Raw genomic sequence first — 23,569 nt, 5'->3', positions numbered from 1 at the left:
AAAGCTCAACAAATACACTAGATGGCAATATTTAGTCACAATATACAAAGTCACATTTATCGTTTAAGAATTACAAATCTTTCTATCCGTGGATCCCTCTTACAGAAAGAATGTTAATAATGTAAATGCCATCTTGAGGATTTATTGTCATAATAAACAAATACAGTACTTATGTACTTTATGTTGAATGTATATATTCGTCCGAGTTTTATTCATTTTTTTCTTAATGCATTGCCAAAATGTATATGATCGGGAAAAATTATCGGGAATGATTGGAATTGAATCGGGAGCAAAAAAAAAGCAATCGGATCGGGAAATATCGGGATCGGCAGATACTCAAACTAAAACGATCGGGATCGGATCGGGAGCAAAAAAACATGATCGGAACAACCCTAATCGTAACCTTTCATTTTCACCCACTTTCCTGGTAAGGTGTAGCCAAACTCTGGAGCGAGTGGTTCTTGGCGCCATGCTAGATTGATGCGTCTGGACAACAAGACACGTCACGTCACATGACGACGCAATACACGTCTTTAGGAATCGTTAAATGGATCGTTAAGGCTTTTTCATTGTGATGCCGAGGCCTCAAAACACTAGGAACCTGTTCGGAATTGGAATCGGATTTCCCTAGGTATGGCATAATCTGGGTTTTGCACATGCAATATTTGCAATTACATTATAGCATTTTTGCACTGTTACATCAATATCTATTATTATCTACTGTCATTTGCATGATTATATCAAATCAGCCATCTGCCTTCTGCTATATTACCAATTCATCGTCACTTACTGCTAGTCACTTATTCCCTTTATTCCCAATCTGTGTACACTGTAACCTGTGTTTTTTATTAGCCTTATTGTACTTTTGCGTTTGTTTAATGTGGTGATAATGTGGTAATATGGTGAAGCTTTAAATCTTGTTGTACTCTGTACAATGAGAATAAAGGCTTTCGACTCTAATGTACTTTATTTTTCCGATCCTTTTTCAGAATGCGGTTAGGTATAAACTGTACCGCCCTGTTACAGAATTGGGCGTGAAGTCCCCTTTTTATGGGTCACTGTATGAATGGTACTAACACTGAACATGGGGTGGGGAATTGTGCACACATACCGCAATCAAACCACAAGGATCGCAGTTCCTTTTAAATTCAACATACAGTAGTACTTCGACATACGATCGCTTCAGCGCACGATCATTTCAACGTCCGACGTAAAATTTGACTCGCCATGTTTCTACATCTGACGACATGCTTGAAATATGACGATTTATGACAGCGCCGCAATTTCTTTGTTTTTCCGCAAGACGGACGCACGGCGGATTTTCTTTTGAGAGAAATCAACATGAGTTCCAAGAATGTTAGAGCAGGTGGGGGAGAAAAAAGGAAAAAGGTGAGGCCTATCATTGAAATGAAGATGAAAATGATAGAAAATATGAATGTGGTGCGCGCGTCAGTGAACTAGCTTGACAATACGGCCGTAGAATGTCTACGATCTCGACGGTCCTCCTCCAACCGCCGTTCACCAGTCTTTAGAAGTTAAGGTAACAATTATTATTGTGGTAACGCCCAAAAATCGCCAGCTTCGTCAGGTTTTTAATAATTTCAGAACTTGTGCAACACAACACGCCTACTGTCCGCTGCAGCTAAACAAAGTGAAAGTAAAAAGTCCCTCTAAAAGTCAGCTACGTGGTGCGTTCAGGTACACCACGCAAAACACATCCGCCACATTAGAACCAGATTTATCAATGTATTAAGGTATTATTATTATTATATTATTATTACGATTTTTATTCATAATTGATTTGTTTTGCTCTGTGTAATTGCTATTTGAAATAGTACCAGTAGCATTTATTAAGGATTTAGTGCAGTGGTTCTTAACCTTGCGAAAGGTACCGAACCCCACAAGTTTCACATGTGAATTCATCGAACCCTTCGGAATTAGATAATAAAGCATTTTTTTCAAATTCAAAACCGATATACCGTAATTATTGGACTATAAGGCCCACCTGACTAGTAGCCGCTACGCACCAAATTTTGACACGAAAACGTCATTTCTTCATAGTCAAGCCGGACTGGACTATAAACCACAGCTGTCCTCATTGTTTTATGGGATATTTACACCAAAAGATATTAACCGGTAACACTTTATTAACCCAAATAAATCAACAAATAAGCTGCACTGGAACATAAACCGCAGGATTTAAAATGAGGGAAAAAAAGTAGCGGCTTATAGTCCAAAAATTACGGTATCTTAAGCTAGCAAGCTAATAATTTAGCAAATTCCAGTTCAAAATTCTTCTCATTTTGACAGCATGTTTTATAAACAGGTCAAAATTTGAGACCACACTGCCCATTGGTCTGTTGTATTTCCTCATACGAAGTGCGAGTCAACCTTCCACTGAGCAAACCAGTTCCTCCTCCTATCAAATCGAGGAGAAATGGATTAAGCCTATAAATTGGGAGCAAATCAGTCCAAAATCTGGTCTAAAAAGCCACTTTGCCTAAATTTTATCAGTGTACAAAAATAGGGCTCTGCGTTTCTATACCATCGCCGAACCCCTTAGACTTACTCACCGAACCCCTGGGGTTCGATCGAACCCAGGTTAAGAACCACAGATTTAGTGTATGGTTTCGGGCTGTGGAACGAATTAATGGAATACTGCTCAACATATGACCTCTTCTACTGACAAACAAGGTCCTGGAACAAATTAACTACGTATGTAGAGGTACCACTGTATTTGCATTTTAATCTTTGATAGAAAAGTTTTGCTTCTAAACATTTATTCAGCTAAAAGATTTATGTGTGAAAGAGGATTTTGCAACCCTACTAACTCTTCATGTAGAGGTAGCCGTGGAAATAGGGAGGCCCGCCGCCATTCAATAGATTCAGCCTGCCGTTGGAAACCTCCTCATCTGTGTCCACATAGCCGTCGTTGTCCTCATCGCTGTCGATGAACTGAAAGAAGAGGCAGATCTTAGTCTGTGTGCCTTTTGTGGTTTGCATGCATGCAAGTAGAAACTGTGAAAAAAACAGTGCACCTGTGAGTTCTGTGCCAAGAATAACTTGTTTTTCTTACTCAAGAGTGCAAAAAACCCTCCCTTCCTTTGTCTCTTTGATTTGAGAACATAGGAAAAACTTAAGGTGTGATTCAGCAACTGACTCACAGTCAGTACTAAAGATGAATTGATTTTTTTGGGTGACTCTGGCTTCCTTTAGATTGTTGTACATACTGTAGGTGTCAATGGTGTTGCCTGTGTTGTGACCAGCCCAGGATGTGTGTAATTTTTGTGTAATTTACTATGTAATTTTTTTCATACAAATGCTACAAGGTGGAGGCAAAGCACTAGTACAAGTCTACCTACTTGTAATCTGTCTAAATGAAGCTTCTGCCCTCATGTCAACATACAGGGGAGCAAATAAGTATTTAGTCAACCACCAATTGACCTACTTGAAAAGATTAGAGAGGCCTGTAATTGTCAACGTGGGTAAACCTCAACCATGAGAGACAGAATGTGGGAAAAAAACAGAAAATCACATTGTTTGATTTTCAAATAATTTATTTCCAAATTAGAGTGGAAAATAAGTATTTGGTCACCTACAAACAAGCAAGATTTCTGGCTGTCAAAGAGGTTTAACTTCTTCTTACGAGGTCTAACGAGGCTCCACTCGTTACCTGTATTAAAGGCACCTGTTTTAACTCATTATCGGTATAAAAGACACCTGTCCACAATCTCAGTCAGTCACACTCCAAACTCCACTATGGTCAAGAGCAAAGAGCTGTCGAAGGACACCAAAGACAAAATTGTAGACATGCACCAGGCTGGGAAGACTGAATCTGCAATAGGTAAAACGCTTGTTGTAAAGAAATCAACTGTGGGAGCAATTATTAGAAAATAGAGGACATAAAAGACCACTGATAATCTCCCTCGCTCTGAGGCTCCATGCAAGATCTCACCCCGTGGCGTCAAAATGATAACAAGAACGGTGAGCAAAAATCCCAGAACCACACGGGGAGACCTAGTGAATGACCTACAGAGAGCTGGGACAGTAACACAATGCGCCGCCAGGGACTCAAAAGCACAGCCAGACGTGCCCCCCGGCTGAAGAAAGTACACGTCCAGGCCCGTCTGCGGTTCGCTAGAGAGAATTTGGATGATCCAGGAGAGGACTGGGAGAATGTGTTATGGTCACATGAAACCAGAAGGGGACTGAGAGAATGTGTTATGACTCAGATGAAACCAAAATAGAACTTTTTGGTAGAAACACAGGTTCTCGTGTTTGGAGGAGAAAGACTACTGAATTGCATCTGAAGAACACCATATCCACTGTGAAGCATGGGGGTGGAAACATCATGCTTTGGGGCTGTTTTTCTGCAAAGGGACCAGGACGACTGATCTGTGTAAAGGAAAGAATGAATGGGGCCATGTATCGAAAGATTTTGAGTGAAAATCTCCTTCCATCAGCAAGGGCATTGGAGATTAGACGTGGCTGGGTCTTTCAGCATGACACTGATCCCAAACACACAGCCAGGGCAACAAAGGAGTGGCTTCGCAAGAAGCATTTCAAGGTCCTAGAGTGGCCTAGCCAGTCTCCAGATCTCAACCCCATAGAAAATCTGTGGAGGAAGTTGAAAGTCCGTGTTGCCCAACGACAGCCCCAAAACATCACTGCTCTAGAGGAGATCTGCATGGAGGAATGGGCCAAAATTCCAGCAACAGTGTGTGAAAAGCTTGTTATTGCCAACAAAGGGTACATAACAAAGTATTGAGATGAATTTCTGGTACTGACCAAATACTTATTTTCCACCATGATTAGCAAATAAATTCTTTAAAAATCAAACAATGTGATTTTCTGTTTTTTTTTCAACATTCTGTCTCTCATGGTTGAGGTTTACCCACGTTGACAATTCCAGGCCTCTCTAATATTTTCAAGTGGGAGAACTTGCACAATTAGTGGTTGATTAAATACTTATTTCCCCCACTGTAGTTTCTTGTAGAGGTGTTTTCCCTCCTCAGACACAACATTTTGTCTCTTGCTGCTCTGCCGTCTATGCAAAATTATGCGCGAAAGTGTTCGCATCAACTTCCGTCTTAATAATGAATAGGGAAAGGGGGAAGTGATGTACAGTGGGGCAAATAAGTATTTAGTCAACCACTAATTGTGCAAGTTCTTCACATCCTATTCATTTGGGTACATTTTTGAGGCACTTCCTTTTCACTAACCAGGAAGTGAGCCGTAAATGCCCTCAAAAAGAAAAGAAATTGACTGAAAATCAACAGGAAACGACGTGAAATGCCCCAAAATGAACTCGTGGCCTGGCATTCGCTGCCACTGGCGGCCATAGACGTCCATTTCGTTCGAAATGGGATGGATGGCAACGAATGAACACTTGCTCATCTCGCTCTCACTTCAAACCGATTGGACATCAGCCAGTAATAAACTCATTCCAATTCACAGCGGAGGATGAAAATAGTTTTTCTGTTTATTAGTTGTTTCGTAGAATATCTTAGAATGACTTCCTGACCTATGTATTGATAAATGTTGTTTCGCCGTATCGTAAAATCATCGTTATCTTGAGACTGGCATCGCAGAGGTTCCCACCCCTAGTAGCCTACTGTTGTTGTGCCCACTACGCTCTTGTTGGCCAAGCATCCCATTTTGTTTTCTTTATTAAGCTGTCTTGAGTCCTTCTACTCTGTCTGGCCATCTCAACCCAACCAACCGAGACAGACAGCTGCCCCAGAAAGCCTGGTTTCTGTTCAAGGTTCTTCCTCGGAGGGAATATTTTCTTGCCAAGTGCTTGCTCTCGTGGACTTCAGTTAGTTTTCTTTAATGTATGAGGAGTGTGTGTCTTAACATGCTCAAAGTGGAAAATGCCTTGAGATAACCTGCGTTGTGAATTGCCGCTTTATAAATAAAACAAACTGGATTTATACCCGTAGGGGGACACTAAAGTGCACTCTATTTTGCCTCAGTTGCTTCAATACAATATATCAACAATCAATTAAGATTGTGTCTTCAAGCTCATTAGTCAGAGTTATAAATTGGTGTGTAACTACTAACCACGCTGGTACAACTCGATGCATCTATGTGCCAAATTACTGCTTGTTATCTGAAGTACCATAATTTTCGGACTTTTGGCCGTAGGGGTGTGACAAAATATTGAAATGGTGCTATATCGTGACACTTTGTATCCCAAAAGGTTATCGATATGCTCCTGCCAAGAATCGAGGTATTGTTTTAAAAAGGTGTCAATGTTTGAAAAAATAAAAATAAAAAAAGAAACCAACAAGTTGATGATGACACCATGATGGTGTCTCAGGTGTCTTTAAGGCTGCCATTGACGGTCCTCGACGCCCAATCCATTTAGACTGGGAACGTTCGTTCATTCGAAACCAGAACATTCGCAGTCATTCTGTCCCGATTTTCAGGGCATTTACAAGTAGAGTTGAAACGAATACTCGAGCAACTCAAGTAACTCGAGTTTAAAAACTGATCCGAGTAATTTTATTCACCTCGAGTAATCGTTTAATTTTGACAGCTTTAAGCATCACGTTTTGCAAGGACTACTTTTAATGCGCTGATGTCACGTGCGTAGAGGAAGAAGCAATAAAAGAAACAAAACAAAACAAAAAAAAGACTTACTGCAGCCGACAGCCGCTACAAACAACACCGACGTTGCTAAAACTAGCCCGCATGATGCTACGGTGGTGGCAGGTAGCATCTGATGCGTCTTATAGACATCACATGTATGTTGAACTAGATGCGAAATGACAGAGTCAGCAGCGTTAGTAAACAGCCGCCATCTTAAAGCAGTAGACTTCTAAGTGCTAATAAATAAGTTTAACGTTACTGTCACTCGCTCACGTAACGTTAGCCCTGCAGAGGGCTAGGTTTCTATTAATTATGACCACTGTCGATGCGTGGCCAACGTGTATTACATACAGGCTTTACCGTATTTAATCTGTGAAAACATAGTGCTGTCGAGTGATGAGGGTGTAAAATGAAAATATGACAAAGCTAACTGTCAATTTTAGCTCAGTAGTAATTGCTGGATAAAATACCAACTAGCACTGGTCCCTAATGTGCTCCAATACAGCAGGTATCATACATTTATTTTGAACACTGCAAATACTCAAAATCCTATCAGGACTTACAGTGAAGAGTAACTTAAAACAACTAGAACTTAAAAATTGATGGCACAAATAGAAATTCAATCGAAACACATGGGAAAAACACTTTTAAGTGATGTGTGTTATCAAGCATAATGGCATTTTATATATATATATATAGATATACATATATATATATTTCTTATATATATATTTTATAAGATCTAAAAGTTTTTTGAGTGAAAGCAGTGAATTAGTCTTTTTTTTATTCTAGTTACATCTGAGATGCAATTGTTGGCTTTTTTCAACAGTGTACATCGAAAATAAAGACATTGATTGACTGAAAATGATTAAATATTAGATGAAATATCTTGTTTTCTCATGCATATTTATAATTGCTCTTCACCTAAAAACACACTCCGCTTCATTTATTAGCAGTCGGTCACATGCAGCAATCTAACGCCGGATTTCTGTTGAAAAAGTATGAAAGCTGTACTGCATACAAACAGGAAGGATTGTCTCAGGAGTGATTTGTTCGAGGATTCAAGTTAACTCATTTGCTCCCATAAACGTATAAATACGTTCTATTTTTAATTGTTTCAGTGTCCCAAAGACCTAATTATACGTCTTTTACGTTTCTTTTTTTTTTTTTCAAAACAGATATCTCTGGGTTGATCCCCCTCCCATCAAAAATAGCTCGTATGTCAAATGACTGCCCAAAAATTAAAGCAAATCCGCCAAACAAGGACTAACATTTTGAAAAACTCGTAAGTTGAGGCACTGCTCAACTATCGTTTTCTCACCGAGTCTGAGCTGCCTTTGTAGGAGTCCAGGCTGTTGTGAGTGCAGAACGATTTGCGTAACACCTCCTCATCCGTGATGTGGCCGTCGTTGATGCTGGCACCTGAGCTTCCGTGAGTTTCCTCAAACTCCTCTTGGTCATAGTCCGACTCTGCATCAGGCTGGTTTGAACAGGATGCTTCCTTTCGCACTGGCTCTAAGACCAAACCGTTGGTCATCACAGTAGGAGTAGAACAGGGAACGTGGGAGTCTGCGGTACAATTTATTCTGTTGGAAGGGGAAGCGGTGGGAGGGTGGACCAAGAGTCCCTCTGAAAAGGCTGGTGGAGGAGGAGGGAGACTTTGCAAAACGTCTTTGTCAAGAGGAACTGGTGCCAGTGGTGGCAAGTCAGGTAGCGGAACGCATTCGTCCTCGGCGTGGAAACCCTCGTCTACCTCCTCCTCGGCAAGAGGAGCGGTGGATTCCGTCGGGTCGTGGAGGTTCTCCTCGCTCGACAGCGATGGCTCCAGGCCGCCGAAGTCTAAAAGCTCAAGGAACTCTGTCGCCACGCGGGAGGCCTCCTTTTCCAGTCTGTAGATCTCAGCCTCCCGCCTCTGCCGTTGATCCTCACGGGAGATCTCGCCCAAGAGAGATACACCGTCTTCCTGCTGCTTCTGTAGGCGTTCAATTTCTCTCTCCAGACGTAGGATCTCCTCCATCTGACGGCTCTCCTCCTCGGTGGTGTGGTTGTAGGACACGGTCTGAGACAGTGCCTTCTGTAGACAAGATAAAGATCGGTGGACAACAATGCTTATGAGTTTGATGCTTACACAATGAAACCTCAGTTTTCTTGATTAATCTTATCCAGAATGTCCAACTCAAACATTTTGAGCAACAGTTCGGCAAGTTGTGACGTCAGTGAAATATCCTGTCACAAGTCAGGCCTTCAAAATAAAAGCAAATCAGTATAACAGTTTATCCACAATTTCTTCTGCTACATGGTGGCTTATTTAGCAGTCACATTTCAAACTGAATTGGGAGCGACTGCTAAAAAAAAGCAATCATGCTGCCAAAGAAAGTGTGATGCAAATATGTATATGGCGGAAAACACTTAGGTGACTTGAAGTTACCCTCTGAGACCCCCAATTTGGCCAAATTTCTAAATTGTCTGATATGCATGTGTGATACATCATTGAAAAGCTTAAAATTTCAATTTTCTGGGGGAAGAAATATTTTGAACAGGAGGGCGTTTAATTTTTTTTATTGTTTTTAAACAGCGAAACCCGAACTGAAGGTGAGAGCATGAAAGAGCATAATTAAAGAAGACATGATTTTAACGAGATATTATCGCGTATTTACCTTGTTTCAATCAAAAAAATTCCATGTAGCATGTATCACCGAGTGTCAAGACACTGCTGTGAATGGCCAAAGCCAGATTTTGGGGGGATTTTATGGGTGAAACATGGTAATGTAACAAGGGCCGCGATGCAGAAATCATCAAAGAGTGGTCGAGATTTTTTCATACAGTGGGGCAAATAAGTATTTAGTCAACCACCAATTGTGCAAGTTCTCCCACTTGAAAATATTATAAAGGCCTGTAATTGTCAACATGGGTAAACCTCAACCATGAGAGACAGAATGTGGGAAAAAAAAACAGAAAATCACATTGTTTGATTTTTAAAGAATTTATTTGCTAATCTCGCGATACACGGCCCCATTAATTCTTTCCTTTACACGGATCAGTCATCCTGGTCCCTTTGCAGAAAAACAGCCCCAAAGCATGATGTTTCCACCCCGATGCTTCACAGTGGGTATGGTGTTCTTCGGATGCAATTCAGAATTCTTTCTCCTCCACACACGAGAACCTGTGTTTCTACCAAAAAGTTCTATTTTGGTTTCAATTGACCATAACGCATTCTCCCAGTCCTCTTCTGGATCATCCAAATGCTCTCTAGTGAACTGCAGACGGGCCTGGACGTGTACTTTCTTCAGCAGGGGGACACGTCTGGCAGTGCAGGATTTGAGTCCCTGGCGGCGAAATGTGTTACTCATAGTAGCATTTGTTACTGTGGTCCCAGCTCTCTGAAGGTCCTTCACTAGGTCCCCCCGTGTGGTTGTGGGATTTTTGCTCACCGTTTTTGTTATCATTTTGACGCCACGGGGTGAAATCTTGCATGGAGCCCCAGATCGAGGGAGATTATCAGTGGTCTTGTATGTATACCATTTTCTAATAATTGCCCCCACAGTTGATTTCTTTACACCAAGCATTTTACCTATTGCAGATTCAGTCTTCCCAGCCTGGTGCAGGTCTACAATTTTGTCTCTGGTGTCCTTCGACAGCTCTTTGGTCTTGGCCATAGTGAAGTTTGGAGTGTGACTGACTGAGTTTGTGGACAGGTGTCTTTTATGCTGATAATGAGTTAAAACAGGTGCCATTTATACAGGTAACGAGTGGAGCCTCGTTAGACCTCGTTAGAAGAAGTTAGACCTCTTTCTTTTCAGCCAGAAATCTTGCTTGTTTTTAGGTGAACAAATACTTATTTTCCACTCCAATTTGGAAATAAATTCTTAAAAAATCAAACAAAGTAATTTCCTGTATTTTTTCCCACATTCTGTCCCTCATGGTTGAGGTTTACCCATGTTGACAATAACAGGCCTCTCTAATCTTTTCAAGTAGGAGAACTTGCACAATTGGTGGTTGACTAAATACTTATTTACCCCATTGCATATGCTACATGACTAATGTGGTCAACAGATCAAAAATCTGCTTTACAGCTATCACAAGAAAACACAATGCTTAAAAGTATGAGAGGGAAACACATTCAAAAAGTATTTTGAGGCAATGAAAAGGTCATAAAAGATTCAATAAAAACACAAATAGTTAGTACTCGCCGCTTTTAACCGATGTGCACATGTGTTGAACGTCTTGCCGCGTCGAAGGAATTGGAGTAACCCAGTCGTGTTTGTCTAGTGACAGTGACAATGTACGTCTCCATTGCCCGCATAAAACATGGCAACCTCCAAAGGTCACAACATGTACTAAATATTATAGTATTTAAATCAATGGCAATATTTGATGTGTTTCTAATAACATATTTTAGTAAAAGAGAACAATTGTGGTTTATTAGAGCCTATATGTTTGGTTTTGTGTTGGTTGACTCCTAGTGTGTCCCTGTGATTGCCCATTGATTTCACCTGTTGTGTCTGCTCCTAGTGTATCCTCCAACCTACATCCTCCTGTGCCGCTCACTATTCCTTGTTGTCTCTTTACCCCTTGTCTGTGTGTGTATATAAGCTCCCGGTTTCTTTTCACTCCTTGTTGCATCATTGTCAATGTTCGTGTCCACGTCAGCGTCGATTCTTGCCAGTTCCTAAGTCACAGCCCTTGTGTTCTTCAGCCTAAGTTTTTTATACCAGTCTTTTGTTAGTACCCTGACTTTTGTTTGCCTCAAGAGTTGTTGGATTCCCCGGTTGTTTTGTTTGTACTTTGTTTTTTGTTGGCTTTAATTGAATACTTTTTGCATCGTCTATCTGCCTCGCCTCCCTTTCCCTGCATTTGAGTCCACACTACCTGCCTGCCCGCATTACCTGACACTATGAGTCTTTAAGTCCGGGGTTCCCTTTAAAGTTCTGGCACATAAACAGAGACTGGTAGTAGAAATCTACTAGTGACTATAGGTGGCTTCCATCACCTACAGCATATCGTGTTAGCTTGACATGTTCGCAACCCTTTCTGTCCTTGGTGCGAGAAATGATACTATAACTTTTTATTTTGTCCTTGGAAAAGCATAAACAGTATAGGAACTGTGGAAGTGGCATCAAGTACAGACCAAGGACGCTCACTACATTGGTCCCACATATGTGCTTTATATTCCAATTTCGCTTCTTATGGGGAAGTATTAAACTGCACAGATGACTAATGGCTAAGGCAGTGTCAGTGTTTCCCAACCCAAAGTGAGCCAAGGCAGATATTTTACAAGAGAAAAATCTATGAAATAATGATGACGTATGGTGGAACTGAATTTTTCTCCATATGTCACTGACAAAGACAGATAGTTGAAAACAGGCGCAATTTTTGTCACAAATAAATAAGTGATTGACCAATTAAGTGAAATTAGGTAATTTACCGCAGCACAGTGTTTGAGAATCACGACTCTATGGGATTCATTATGAAACTCGACAATTAAATTATTTTTTTGCTGGCTTGCAGGAGCAGCCACATAAATCAGCAGAATAGCTCAGAAGGTCACGTAACAAGCTGGCATGGCTTCTTGCTGCTAGGTAGAATTTATTTGGCATCATATAAATTATGTGCGCCAGTTGGAAAAGAAAAATCAGCCAAGTCATACTGGCTATAGGCACACAGCAGAGAGCTTCATTTTTTTGGTGTGTGTGTGTGCACAGCACCAATTTCTGCACCAATGCCCCAGTTAAACCTAATTTCAAAAACACACACAAAAAAAAGAGAACACTGAATGAGAGTTTTAGTGGTCTCACCTTCTGGCAAGCACCGTTCAACATCATTGAGTTCCTGAGGAAAAGACAAAAGACAAAAGTAAATTACAAGACTATGTGTATTGTTTTTACGCAACTTTTACTGGAAGAAAAAATGAACAACTTGAAGCAAACACACGTCGCCTGTAATTTAGAAAGTGACATTAAAAGCGTTAAATTTTCAATCCATTTAAATTAAGTTTGTATACAAAAACTATGTGCAGTACTTCTATATGTTTTATGTTGTGCAAAAACAATATCAAAAGTGAATGTTAATAAGTTTATTTGTTTGAAAGTGGTAAAAGTATTTGAAAATAAATAGTCTCTGTATCGCATTTATTTTTACACATCTCGAGTGAGGATAGGTAGTTTGATTTCAGGCTTACTAAATACCTTTTAACGTCCCCATTTGCCGCTTTCTTTTGCTCCGCCTCCTTCTTAAGCCTCTGTTCCTCCTCAGCTTTCTTCTTCAGCTCCTCATCCAGAAGTCGCCGTCTCTCCTCCTCCTCCATCCTCCTCCTTTCCGCTTCCTCCTCTAGACGCCTCCTTTCTTCTTCCTCCCGGCGCTTGCGCTTCTCCTCCTCCTCCCTGAGCTGACGACAGAGAGACCGGGCAAGCTGGCCTCGGTGGTGCTTCTGCAGGACGACGGAGGCCGAGCGCAAGCGCAGGAAACTTCGCCTCCAGAAATGAGCACGGTAGTTCTTTTGGATGGTGACGGCACTGGCCAGGGCCCTTTTGTACTGCTTCCTGATGGGCAACAAACAGATTTCATTAACTTATTCAGTGCCAGCCGCAGTACAAGGGTTGGACAAAATAATGGAAACACCTTAAAAAAATCAACAAAAACTAATTTAATATGGTGTAGGTCGGCCTTTAGGCAATTACAGCCTCAATTCTCCGAAGTATTGATTCATACTAGGGCTGTTAAACGAATAAAATTTTTAATCGAGTTAATCACAGCTTAAAAATTAATTAATCGTAATTAATCGCAATTCAAACCATCTACAAAATATGCCACATTTTTCTGTAATTTATTGTTGGAATGGAAAGATAAGACACAAGACGGATATATACATTCAACATACTGTACATAAGTACTGTATTTGTTTATTATAACAATAAATCAACAAGATGGCATTAACATTAACATTCTGTTAAAGCGATCCATGGATAGAAAGACTTGTAGTTCTTAAAAGATAAATGTTAGTACAAGTTACAGACATTTTATATTAAAACCCGTCTTAATATTATAGTTTTAATTAAATTCGTAAAATTTTCAATCAAGAAATAAACCCGTAGATCGCCATTGTTGATGTCAACCCATAAAATCACTCGCACCAAAGCGCCAGCAGAGGGAGACAAAAAACACAAGTAACAAGTGGACATGACACTGCTGTCATTTGTGTTAATTGCATCACATATTTTAACGTGATTAATTTAAAAAATTAATTATCGCCCGTTAACGCGATAATTTTGACAGCCCTAATTCATACTACTTGTGAATTGTTTCCAAAGGAATTTTAAGCCATTCTTCAGTTAGAATACCCTTTAACTCTTTTAGAGACGATGGCGGTGGAAATCGACGTCTTAATTGAATCTCTAAAACTGACTATTAATGCTCAATAATGTTGAAGTCTGGGGATTGTGCCCGCCATACGAGAAGCTAAACTTCATTGGAGAGTTCCTCAAAGAATATTGTGATAAAGTTCATTATTTTCCCTAATATACTGATAAACATTAAACTTTCACATATTTTAGATTCATTACACACAACTGAAGTAGTTCAAGCTTTTATTGTTTTAATATTGATTATTTTGGCAAAAAAGTCAAGAAAAAACAAAAATTCCTATCTCAAAAACTTAGTATATCATGAAAAGGCACTCTAAAGAAGCTACTAACCTAATCATCTGAATCAACGAATTAACTCAAAACCCCTGCGAAAGATTCCTGAGGCTTTTAAAAAAAAAACAGCCTGATTCATTACTCAAAAGCGCAATCATGGGCAAGACTGCCGACCTGACTGCTGTGCAGAAGACCATCATTGACACCCTCAAGCAAGAGGCTAAGAAGACACACAAAGAAATTTCTGAGTGAATAGGCTGTTCCCAGAGTGCTGTATCAAGGCACCTCAGTGGGAAGTCTGTGGGAAGGAAAAAGTGTGACAGGAAACGCTGTACAACCAGAAGAGGTGACCGCACCCAGAAAAAGATTGTGGAGAAGGGCCAATTCTAGACCTTGGGGGACTTGCAGAAACAGTGGACTGAGTCTGGAGTAGAAACATCCAGAGCCACCGTGCACAGGTGTGCGCTGGAAATGGTCTACAGGTGTCGCATGCCCCAGGTCAAGCCACTTCTGAACCTGAAACGGCAGCAGAAGCGTCTGACCTGGGCTACAGAGAAGGAGCACTGGACTGTTGCTCAGTGGTCCAAAGGACTTTTTTCAGATGAAAGCAAATTTTGCATGTCATTTGGAAATCAAGGTGCCAGAGTTTGGAGGAAGACTGGGGAGAAAGAAATGCCAAAATGCCTGAACTCCAGTGTCAAGTACCCACAGTCAGTGATGGTCTGGGGTGCCATGTCAGCTGCTGGTGTTGGTCTACTGTGTTTTATCAAGGGCAGGGTCAATGCAGCTTGCTATCAGGAGATTTTGGAGCACTTCATGCTTGCATCTGCTGAAAAACTTTATGGAGATGAAGATTTTATTTTTCAGCACCACCTGGCACCTGCTCACAGTGCCAAAACCACTGGTAAATGGTTTACTGACCATGGCATTACTGTGCTCCATTGGCCTGCCAACTCTCCTGACCTGAACCCCATAGAGAATCTTTGGGAAATTGTGAAGAGCAAGTTGAGAGACACCAGACCCAGCACTGTGGATGAGCTTAAGGCCGCTATCGAAGCATCCTGGGCCTCCATAACACCTCAGCAGTGCAACAGGCTGATTGCCTCCATGCCACGCCGCATTGAAGCAGTCATTTCTGCAAAAGGATTCCTGAACAAGTATTGAGTGCATAGCTGATGTAATGAATAGCAGGTTGACTTTTTTTTTGTATAAAAAAAAAAAACGAAAAAAAACTTTTTTGTATTGGTCGGATGAAATATGCTAATTTTTTGAGATAGGGATTTTTGGTTTTTCTTGACCTTTTTTTTTGCCAAAATCATTAATATTAAAACTAAAAGGCTTGAACTACTTTGGTTGTGTGTAATGAATCTAAAATATAGGGAAGTCTAATGTTTATCAGTACATTACAGAAAATAATTAACTTTATCACAATATGCTAATTTTTTGAGAAGGACTAGTAGTATATGTACAGTATGTATATATAAAATATTCACCGTTGGTATCGGTTCCAATAGGGCACTGAAATGACATTGGTATCAGGGAGTACTTAGAAATAACATGCCGATGCTGCGTAACATGTACTCTCTGAGATTTACAGTAGTTTCCAACCAGTTTGCCTTACCCAAGATGGCTCCCGATTACGAACGCCACCGCAGAAGAAAACAAGATGGTGAAGACGAAAAAGGTTGAAAAAATAGCTAAAAATGTCAAGTCTTGTGGTGTTTAAATTAGTTTTTGTATTCAAAATATAATCTAGTGAGTGTTGGTGAAGTGTCTCATCTAGCAGATTTCACATTTTATAAAAACTGACATTGACATAATCTTGGCTTTGTTAGAAGGGGGGGGGGATAGGGAAAAGTAGGCTAGCGAACATTGTGCTCTGCTAGCATAAGCTAAGCTAATGTACTAAAAGAACATTTTGGCCTTTAAGACCAATTTAAGTCTCCGGTTTTAGAGAAGGTTATTCATTTCTTGTCACACATATCAGGTAGGCCATTCAACAAAAGTTGTACTGGATTCAGTCTATTTGTATTTGTGTTTGTATTTGATCTTTTTTCCTGTTTCACAAACGTTTCTAAGCAGTGTTTGACCAAGCCATGATAGCAGTTACTTTACATTCGAGTGAGTATGCAGTGATTAGGATTAAAAGAAATTTTTAAAAAATATTTTTTTCAAAAAACGTGTTATGCTATTAATGAATAAAAACATCAGTGGTTCTGAAAGTGCAGTACTGTGGGCTCCCTCTTGCGGTAAGCAAAAGACTGACTAAATCAAATGTTCAAACGGCCCTTTATTTAATCCATTATTGTGCATTTGTCAAGTTCTGTGGTATTCAACATATGTTTAAGTGAACCTCGGACTTAAAGACTTATCGGCTCTAACAAGCCACAAATGTTCTTTTGTCAAAATATGTTTTTAGAAACATAAAATATTGCCGTTAATTTAAAAATATATAATATTTAGTACAAGTTTCCACCTACGGAGGGCGCCATGTTTTATGCGCGCAATAGAGGCTTGGGTTGATGATGTAGAATCGTAGATTGTCACTGTGATTAGACGAACAAAACCGGTGTTCTGCAATTCCTTCTACGCGGCGAGATGTCAAACATTTGCGCACATTGGTTAAAAGCGCCGAGTACTTACTATTTGTGTTTTTAATGAGTCTTTTATTACCTTTTCATTGCCTCAAAATACTTTTTGCATGTGTTTGCCTCTCGTACTTTTAAGGATTTGGGTTTTCTTGTAGTAGCTGTAAAACAGATATTTGATATTACTACGTTTAAGTATTTTCTTAGGCATTTTTGATAGGTTTTGTCTGTATGCATCTAAAAAAAAAAGCTGAAAGCGCATGGTAGTACTTGGGTGTCAAATTCGCCTCTTGTAGGACGTTTCGCTGGTGTAGCACATTTTGGCAGAACACCGTTTTTTTTTTTCATACTTTCGTCTCGTCTCAGCCCGTCTTTCCTGTTCATTTTGTTTATGCTGCTGGTTTTGTGAAATATCGAAAGTGCTGTCATGCTCATTAATGTTCCTCTCGGGTTGAAATTGAAAGGGCTGAACAGATGACATGTTTATGTTGCTAGGGTCATACTCTGATAGCCCGGCAGCATAACCATGTGACGTCACCAGAGGCGTAGCAAGGGTCCCCGGTGGCCCCAGGCAACAAGCAACATGGAGCCCTTCGAGCGTGTGCAAGTAAGGGGGACAGTTGGACTTGGATAAAAAGCATATTTAATAAAAGTATCATAACGCCTCGGTCTCATAGAGCGCTTTTTAGGACACTCAAAGTGCCCGGCTTCTACTACATTAGGACATAAAACTACAGTAACATAGTACACTTACTGCTTTCTTGCTTCCTTTTCTCCTCTTCTGCTTTTTTTCTTTCTTTCTTTTGTGGCTTCCAGAAGGATAACTTCTCTTCATTTTGGATATATACACAATTAAGAAAAAGCCAAATCGCAGCTCACTCTCACTCTGAGTCAAGTGTGTGTGTGTGTGTTGTTGAGCAGGTGAAGGGGCCCCTTCAGGGAACTCAGACACAAGGCTTTCACTGGCATTGTCACACTTGTCGCTGTGCAGTAAAACAGTTTTCACAGTGCAGAAAAGCTGTGTGTGCGAAATCTGTTGGCCCTCTGTGGGCCCCTGCTGGCTAGCGGCCTAGGCAATTGCCTGGTTTGCCTAATGGGACGCGACGCCTCTGGACGTCATGACCCTGCGACATCAACAATAATGGCGACCTACTAGTTAAATTAATTTTACAAATTGTATAAAACGAAAACATCTAGAGGGGTTTCAATATCAAATTATTTTAACTCAGAATAACATTTATCTTCTAAGAACTATAGCCTTTATATCCGTGGACCCCTTTAAATGTTTTAGAACGGTTAGTTTTTAAATACTTTTCTCCACAAAGTGTAAAAATGTGTTTAATGGTCAAACTGACTTAATTCCCATCAAAGGCAATTAATGGTCATTATAATATATTGTAACAAAACATTTGGCCAGTGAGGGTCTTGTGGTGTAGCGGGATTCTAAGTAGCGTGGTGGGTTTGGGGGGGTATAACACTTATTTAGCTCAGATAGATTAATAGAGCCTTAAAAAGACAGAATTTCTATCTTTTTATCCACCATCCATCTCTGGGCTACAGCATAGCTGACAACATGGCGTGTCACCACAAGCATATTTGTGACGTCGCAGGCCTCGCGCCCACTGGCATCCTGGGTTTAAATAAACAGGGCTCATAGCGCTGTGTGTTTACAGTCTGATGAGCATGCGGTTGTGTGGGCTGTTGTGTTTAGCCCTGTGACTAAGTCGAATCGCCCGCACGCACACACGCGCACTGGACACGCTCACGCGCCATAAACATGTCAAAGCCCACACACAATGCGTTGACCCTTTCACCCCGCAATTGGCCCCAGTCTCTGTCGTAATCACGCCATTGGCCTGTGACGCATCTGGGGACGGAGATAGTGTTACATATAATAAAACAAAGGCTGCACTTGTGGCTTTAGCGAACATTGCAGGCCGCTCTGTCTTTTTAGTCTGCGCTGAAGGGAGCATAATAGAAATGTTGTAATGGACCTTATTCACCAATGTACACGGAATTGTCATTTATGTCGAATGGCAGAAGAATTTCAGGTGTAGAAAACACTCATTAAGGATTTAAATGGCCCTATGGAGTAGAGCTGCAACAATTAATCGACAACTATTTGATTAGCAAATCAATTGACAATTATTTTCATAACCAATTAATTGTTTAGGACCTTCTTCACATTAAACTTGTGTAAATTCTTGAAATTATAACATATATATAACTACTCAGTTGTAAATATTACCAGATTTCTTCATTGTATTTTTGATAAGTAAAAGTAGTAAATTAAAAAAATGTGGTTTTACTTTGGGAAAAAAAACAATTCACATTTTTGCCAATTTTCAGACACATTATTATCTAAACTAGCTTCTTAATGAGGCTGCAACCACTAATCGATCAAATCGATTAATAAATTGGTTGCCAACAAATTTGATCATAGATTTTTGCCGGCATCTACAGTATGAGCAGTCCCGTTTGGGTCTCTGTGTGTAATGTATGGTTGAGCGCGTGCGTGCCAGTGATTACAGCAGGAGAGAGAGTTCACTGCTACACTCAGGTTGGGTTGCTGAATTAATAATACACTGTATTATGAAATGTAGAGAATAGAGGTGGGAATCTTTGGGCACCTAACGATTTGATTATGATTCAGAGGCTACGATTCGATTATAAATCGATTATTGATGCACCCCCCCGCTGCTAATGTTTCGCACATTAGTTCCAAAATTGTACAAAAATCCTCTCAGGCTAAACCAAACTACTATTTCAATATCAAGTTAACAGTTCAAAACAGTAAATAAAATACTCGTCACCATTCTGTATCAGCAGCTTTAAGCTACTTTCAATTGATTTAATGTTGTGAATCAACTGTTAAAGTTGTTAAAATTGCAACCGTTATTCCATAATCTCCCTTCTGTCTACTTTCGACATGTGAAAGTTTCAAAACTGTTTCATCATTTAAAGATGGATTCAGGTGGAGATTTTGCCGATTTAGGAGTATTTTAGATAAAAAGTTAATTAGGTTCGCTACAACAGAGCCTTCCAGAGAAGTCTACTGCTTTAAGATGGCAGCTGTTTACTAACACCAGTGTTCTAACACCGCCGTCGTCTGTCGTTTCGCATCTAGTTCGATATATATGTGATATCTACCATAGCATTATGTGGCCGTATGTTTGTAGCAACTAGCAACTGGGTGTTGTTTGTAGCGGCTGTCAGCTGCAGTCAGGTATTATTGTTTTTTTTTTTTTTTTTATCTAGCGGAATGAGTTGAACATGATATTTACTTTTGGTCCGTTCCTCATTCCATCCCGAAGACCGCGCTGTGTTTTAGTTCCGCTTTACCTGGTATAATTAAATAATCGGAATTTGGATGTTTGTGAATCGTTCTCAAAGCCTCCACAGCCGAATCGCGAATAATCTAATAAAAGGAAATTCAAATTTCGCAAGCCTCTAGTCGAGAATTAGGTTGTATTTTGTGTTGTTAGATCCTGTGTGCCTCCGTCAGAGATGGGTAAATGAAGCCGATTGCATTTTTAGTTGATGAGTTACTACCTATCACAGAGAGCTAAGCTAGTTAGCGATTATGCTAATCAGTGTCCTAAGCGTCTGTTTTTTTATTGGCGCTAGTAATTGTTAGATAGTAAAGTTGAAAGTAAATTTTAGTGCTGCAACGATAAAATCGATTAACCCGAGTATTTCGATTAGAAAAAAGCTTTGAATCAAATTTTGCTGCTTCGTGTATTCGTTTACTTAGATTGGCGTTGAAATTAGGGTTGTTCCAATCATGTTTTTTTGCTCCCGATCAGATCCCGATCGTTTTAGTTTGAGTATCTGCCGATCCCGATATTTCCCGATCCTATTGCTTTTTTTTTTGCTCCCGATTCAATTCCAATCATTCCCGATAATTTTTCCCGATCATATACATTTTGGCAATGCATTAAGAAAAAAATGAATAAAACTCGGACGAATATATACATTCAACATACAATTCATAAGTACTGTATTTGTTTATTATGACAATAAATCCTCAAGATGGCATTTACATTATTAACATTCTTTCTGTGAGAGGGATCCACGGATAGAAAGACTTGTGACTTTGTATATTGTGACTAAATATTGCCATCTAGTGTATTTGTTGAGCTTTCAGTAAATGATACTGTGGCCATCCCAAATGCATGATGGGAAGTGGAACCTTGACTGTGCAACGTGCTACCAATTGCTATATCTTCTCTGCGTTGGGAAATAACATAAGGTGTTAAGACAATGATCAATTGCCACCTTGCTTCCCCACATTGCTTTCCATGATATTTCTAATCATAGGGAGAGGGATTGCAAGGCTTTAGCCAACTAATAAAAGGCTCCAAGGGCTGCCAAAGTTCACTCTACTTATTTTTGCGCTGCCTTTTATCTCTCTATATAGGTAAAACGGCGTCATTACAGATTGAGCGCGACAATGAGGGAGAGGGTCATGCAGCGCATGCATTAATTGCGTTAAATATTTAAACGTGACACATTTTTTAAACAAATTAATTGCCGCCGTTATCGGGATAAATTTGATAACCCTACCTTAAGCCTAAACTAAAGTCTTTGGATGAGTGTAACATATTATGTCTGTGACGTCAAATATAATTAGAAAACGATTTAATTAAAAAAAAATATATATATATATATATATTAAAAAAAGGCATGGCCGATATTTTTTTGCCGATTCCGATACTGCATCCCGATCGATCGTGACATCTCTAATTGTAATGGTTTGTTTTGAAAGTCTTTGCATTTAATTATATTGATTTGGGTGGCTACACTGCCCTCTAGTGGCAACAGTGAATACAACATAACTCATTTAACATGGCTGAATCCAGCTGCTTCCTGTTAAGACCAACATAAGGTAAGTTTTTGTTTGAGGTAATATTTTTTTGTATGATTTATTATTTTTGAATATTTGAGTTTTTTGTGGGAATAACATTTGTTAAAACCTAAAAAAACAAAAAAGTTAATTTAATACCATTTAAGCTAGCAGACTTTTGCTATGCAAGTTTGCCAAGTGTTCGTTTGTTGTACTTAGATCATCATTTTTTTTTTTTTTAATAACGTTTGAGGCCAAGCTCAGGTATCTTAATTTATTTTCAAATGAAGTGCAATTCTGCATAGTTTGAAGAAACACTCAGGAATTTTATTTTGTATTCGCAATTAATGCACTTTTGAAAGTGGCATCTTAGCAAGCCTTTGTTTTACATCTCCTAAAATCTATTTTGCAACGCATTAAATGTTGCTCATCAGATTATTCGATTATTCGAACTAACTAGTTGATAGATTAATCGATTACTAAAATAATCAATAGCTGCAGCCCTAGTAAATTTCTTTTTATTAAGAACCACACACATAAACCCATTCATATAACAGCTTAGAGTCTCAATACAATCTCCCATTCAAACTGTAAATTGTAATTAAAGAGAGTGAGCTTTGAAATTGAATTTTGTCTCGTTACTTACAACATGCCTAAAACAACTTCAAGTTTAACTGTTAAGGTAATTGAAAAAATATTACATTCCCCAAATTTGGACATAAGATGTTTCTTTGCGACTATAGAGGTATGTAAAAAATTATAAATATCAAAATATGTTGAATAAAATAATGTGCCAACAATGTTTTTATACATGTCTTTGCACAAAATCAAAATTTTGTCAAGTTTCCGAATAACCGCAAAAATCATCGTACTTATTACACGCACAAAACCTTTTTGATCTGCTTTCAACGTTATATCACACTTGCTCCCTGTCTGGTGTTTAAACTCTTTTGGCAAGCTCACTAAGCAGCTGTGCCAATTGAACTGTTTTGTTTTCAATTAAATACGATTAAAGTAGCCTGAAAATGTCAATCAGAAGTGAGCATTATTATCTTTGTGAAGGGAGGCATTTTTTAATTAAATCGTACCATTGAAACTTAGTGGAGCAATAAAAAATGACCTGCCTGAGGGTATGGCAAAATGTTTGAACATAGATTCTATATTCTTGACATCCAGCTCAAGGTCCATGTACTAGTATGCTGTTATGTGCTCTATTCGTAAAGTTTATCACAAAAGTGAGTACACCCCTCGCATTTCTGCGGATATTTAAAGTATATCTTTTCATGGGACAACACTGACAAAATGACACTTTGACACAATGAAAAGTAGTCTGTGTGTAGCTTATATAATAGAGTTCATTTATTTCCCCCTCAAAATGACTCAAAATATAGCCATTAATATCTAAACCTCTGGCAACAAAAGTGAGTACACTCCTTAGAAACTACGTACATCCCTAAATGTCCAAATTGAGTACTGCTTGTCATTTTCCCTCCAAAATGTCATGTGACTCGTTACAGGCGTGCTGTCAGCATTGCTGCAGAGATTGAAGAGGAGGGGGGGGTCAGTCTGTTAGTGCTCAGACCATATGCTGCACTCTACATCAAATTGGTGTGCATGGCTGTCACCCCAGGAGGAAGCCTCTTCTAAAGATGGTACACAAGAAAGCCCGCCCGTTTCATCAGACCATAGAACATGGTTCCAGTAATCCATGTGCTTTGTTGACATGTCTTCAGAAAACTGTTTGCGGGCTTTCTTGTGTACCGTCTTCAGAAGAGGTTTCCTGATTTATTATAAAGTAACGCTACTTTTACTTGAGTAAAATTTTTGGCTACTCTGCCCATTACATAACCACATTAAGCAAAAGAAATGCAAAAAAAAAAAAAAAAATCACTGAATTCCGGCTAGAG

General features: G+C 39.5%; 1 protein-coding gene across 2 annotated transcripts in view; it reads right to left on the bottom strand.

Annotated features, from left to right (window-relative positions):
* Positions 1-23,569, bottom strand: part of LOC130926754 (unconventional myosin-X-like) — a 154,246-nt gene that overhangs the window by 28,899 nt on the left and 101,778 nt on the right. For both annotated transcript variants that reach the window (XM_057851915.1, XM_057851914.1), the window contains 4 exons: positions 12,780-13,133; positions 12,390-12,423; positions 7,916-8,668; positions 2,832-2,955 (listed from right to left, as the gene is read on the bottom strand). In XM_057851915.1, the coding sequence (XP_057707898.1) occupies positions 2,832-2,955; positions 7,916-8,668; positions 12,390-12,423; positions 12,780-13,133 (1,265 nt within the window). The remainder of the gene's footprint in view (positions 1-2,831; positions 2,956-7,915; positions 8,669-12,389; positions 12,424-12,779; positions 13,134-23,569) is intronic.

The sequence above is a fragment of the Corythoichthys intestinalis genome, chromosome 12 (assembly GCF_030265065.1).
Source record: "Corythoichthys intestinalis isolate RoL2023-P3 chromosome 12, ASM3026506v1, whole genome shotgun sequence".
NCBI lineage: Eukaryota > Metazoa > Chordata > Actinopteri > Syngnathiformes > Syngnathidae > Corythoichthys > Corythoichthys intestinalis.
Note: the sequence above shows the minus strand (reverse complement) of the source record. Positions and strands in the feature narration are given on the sequence as shown.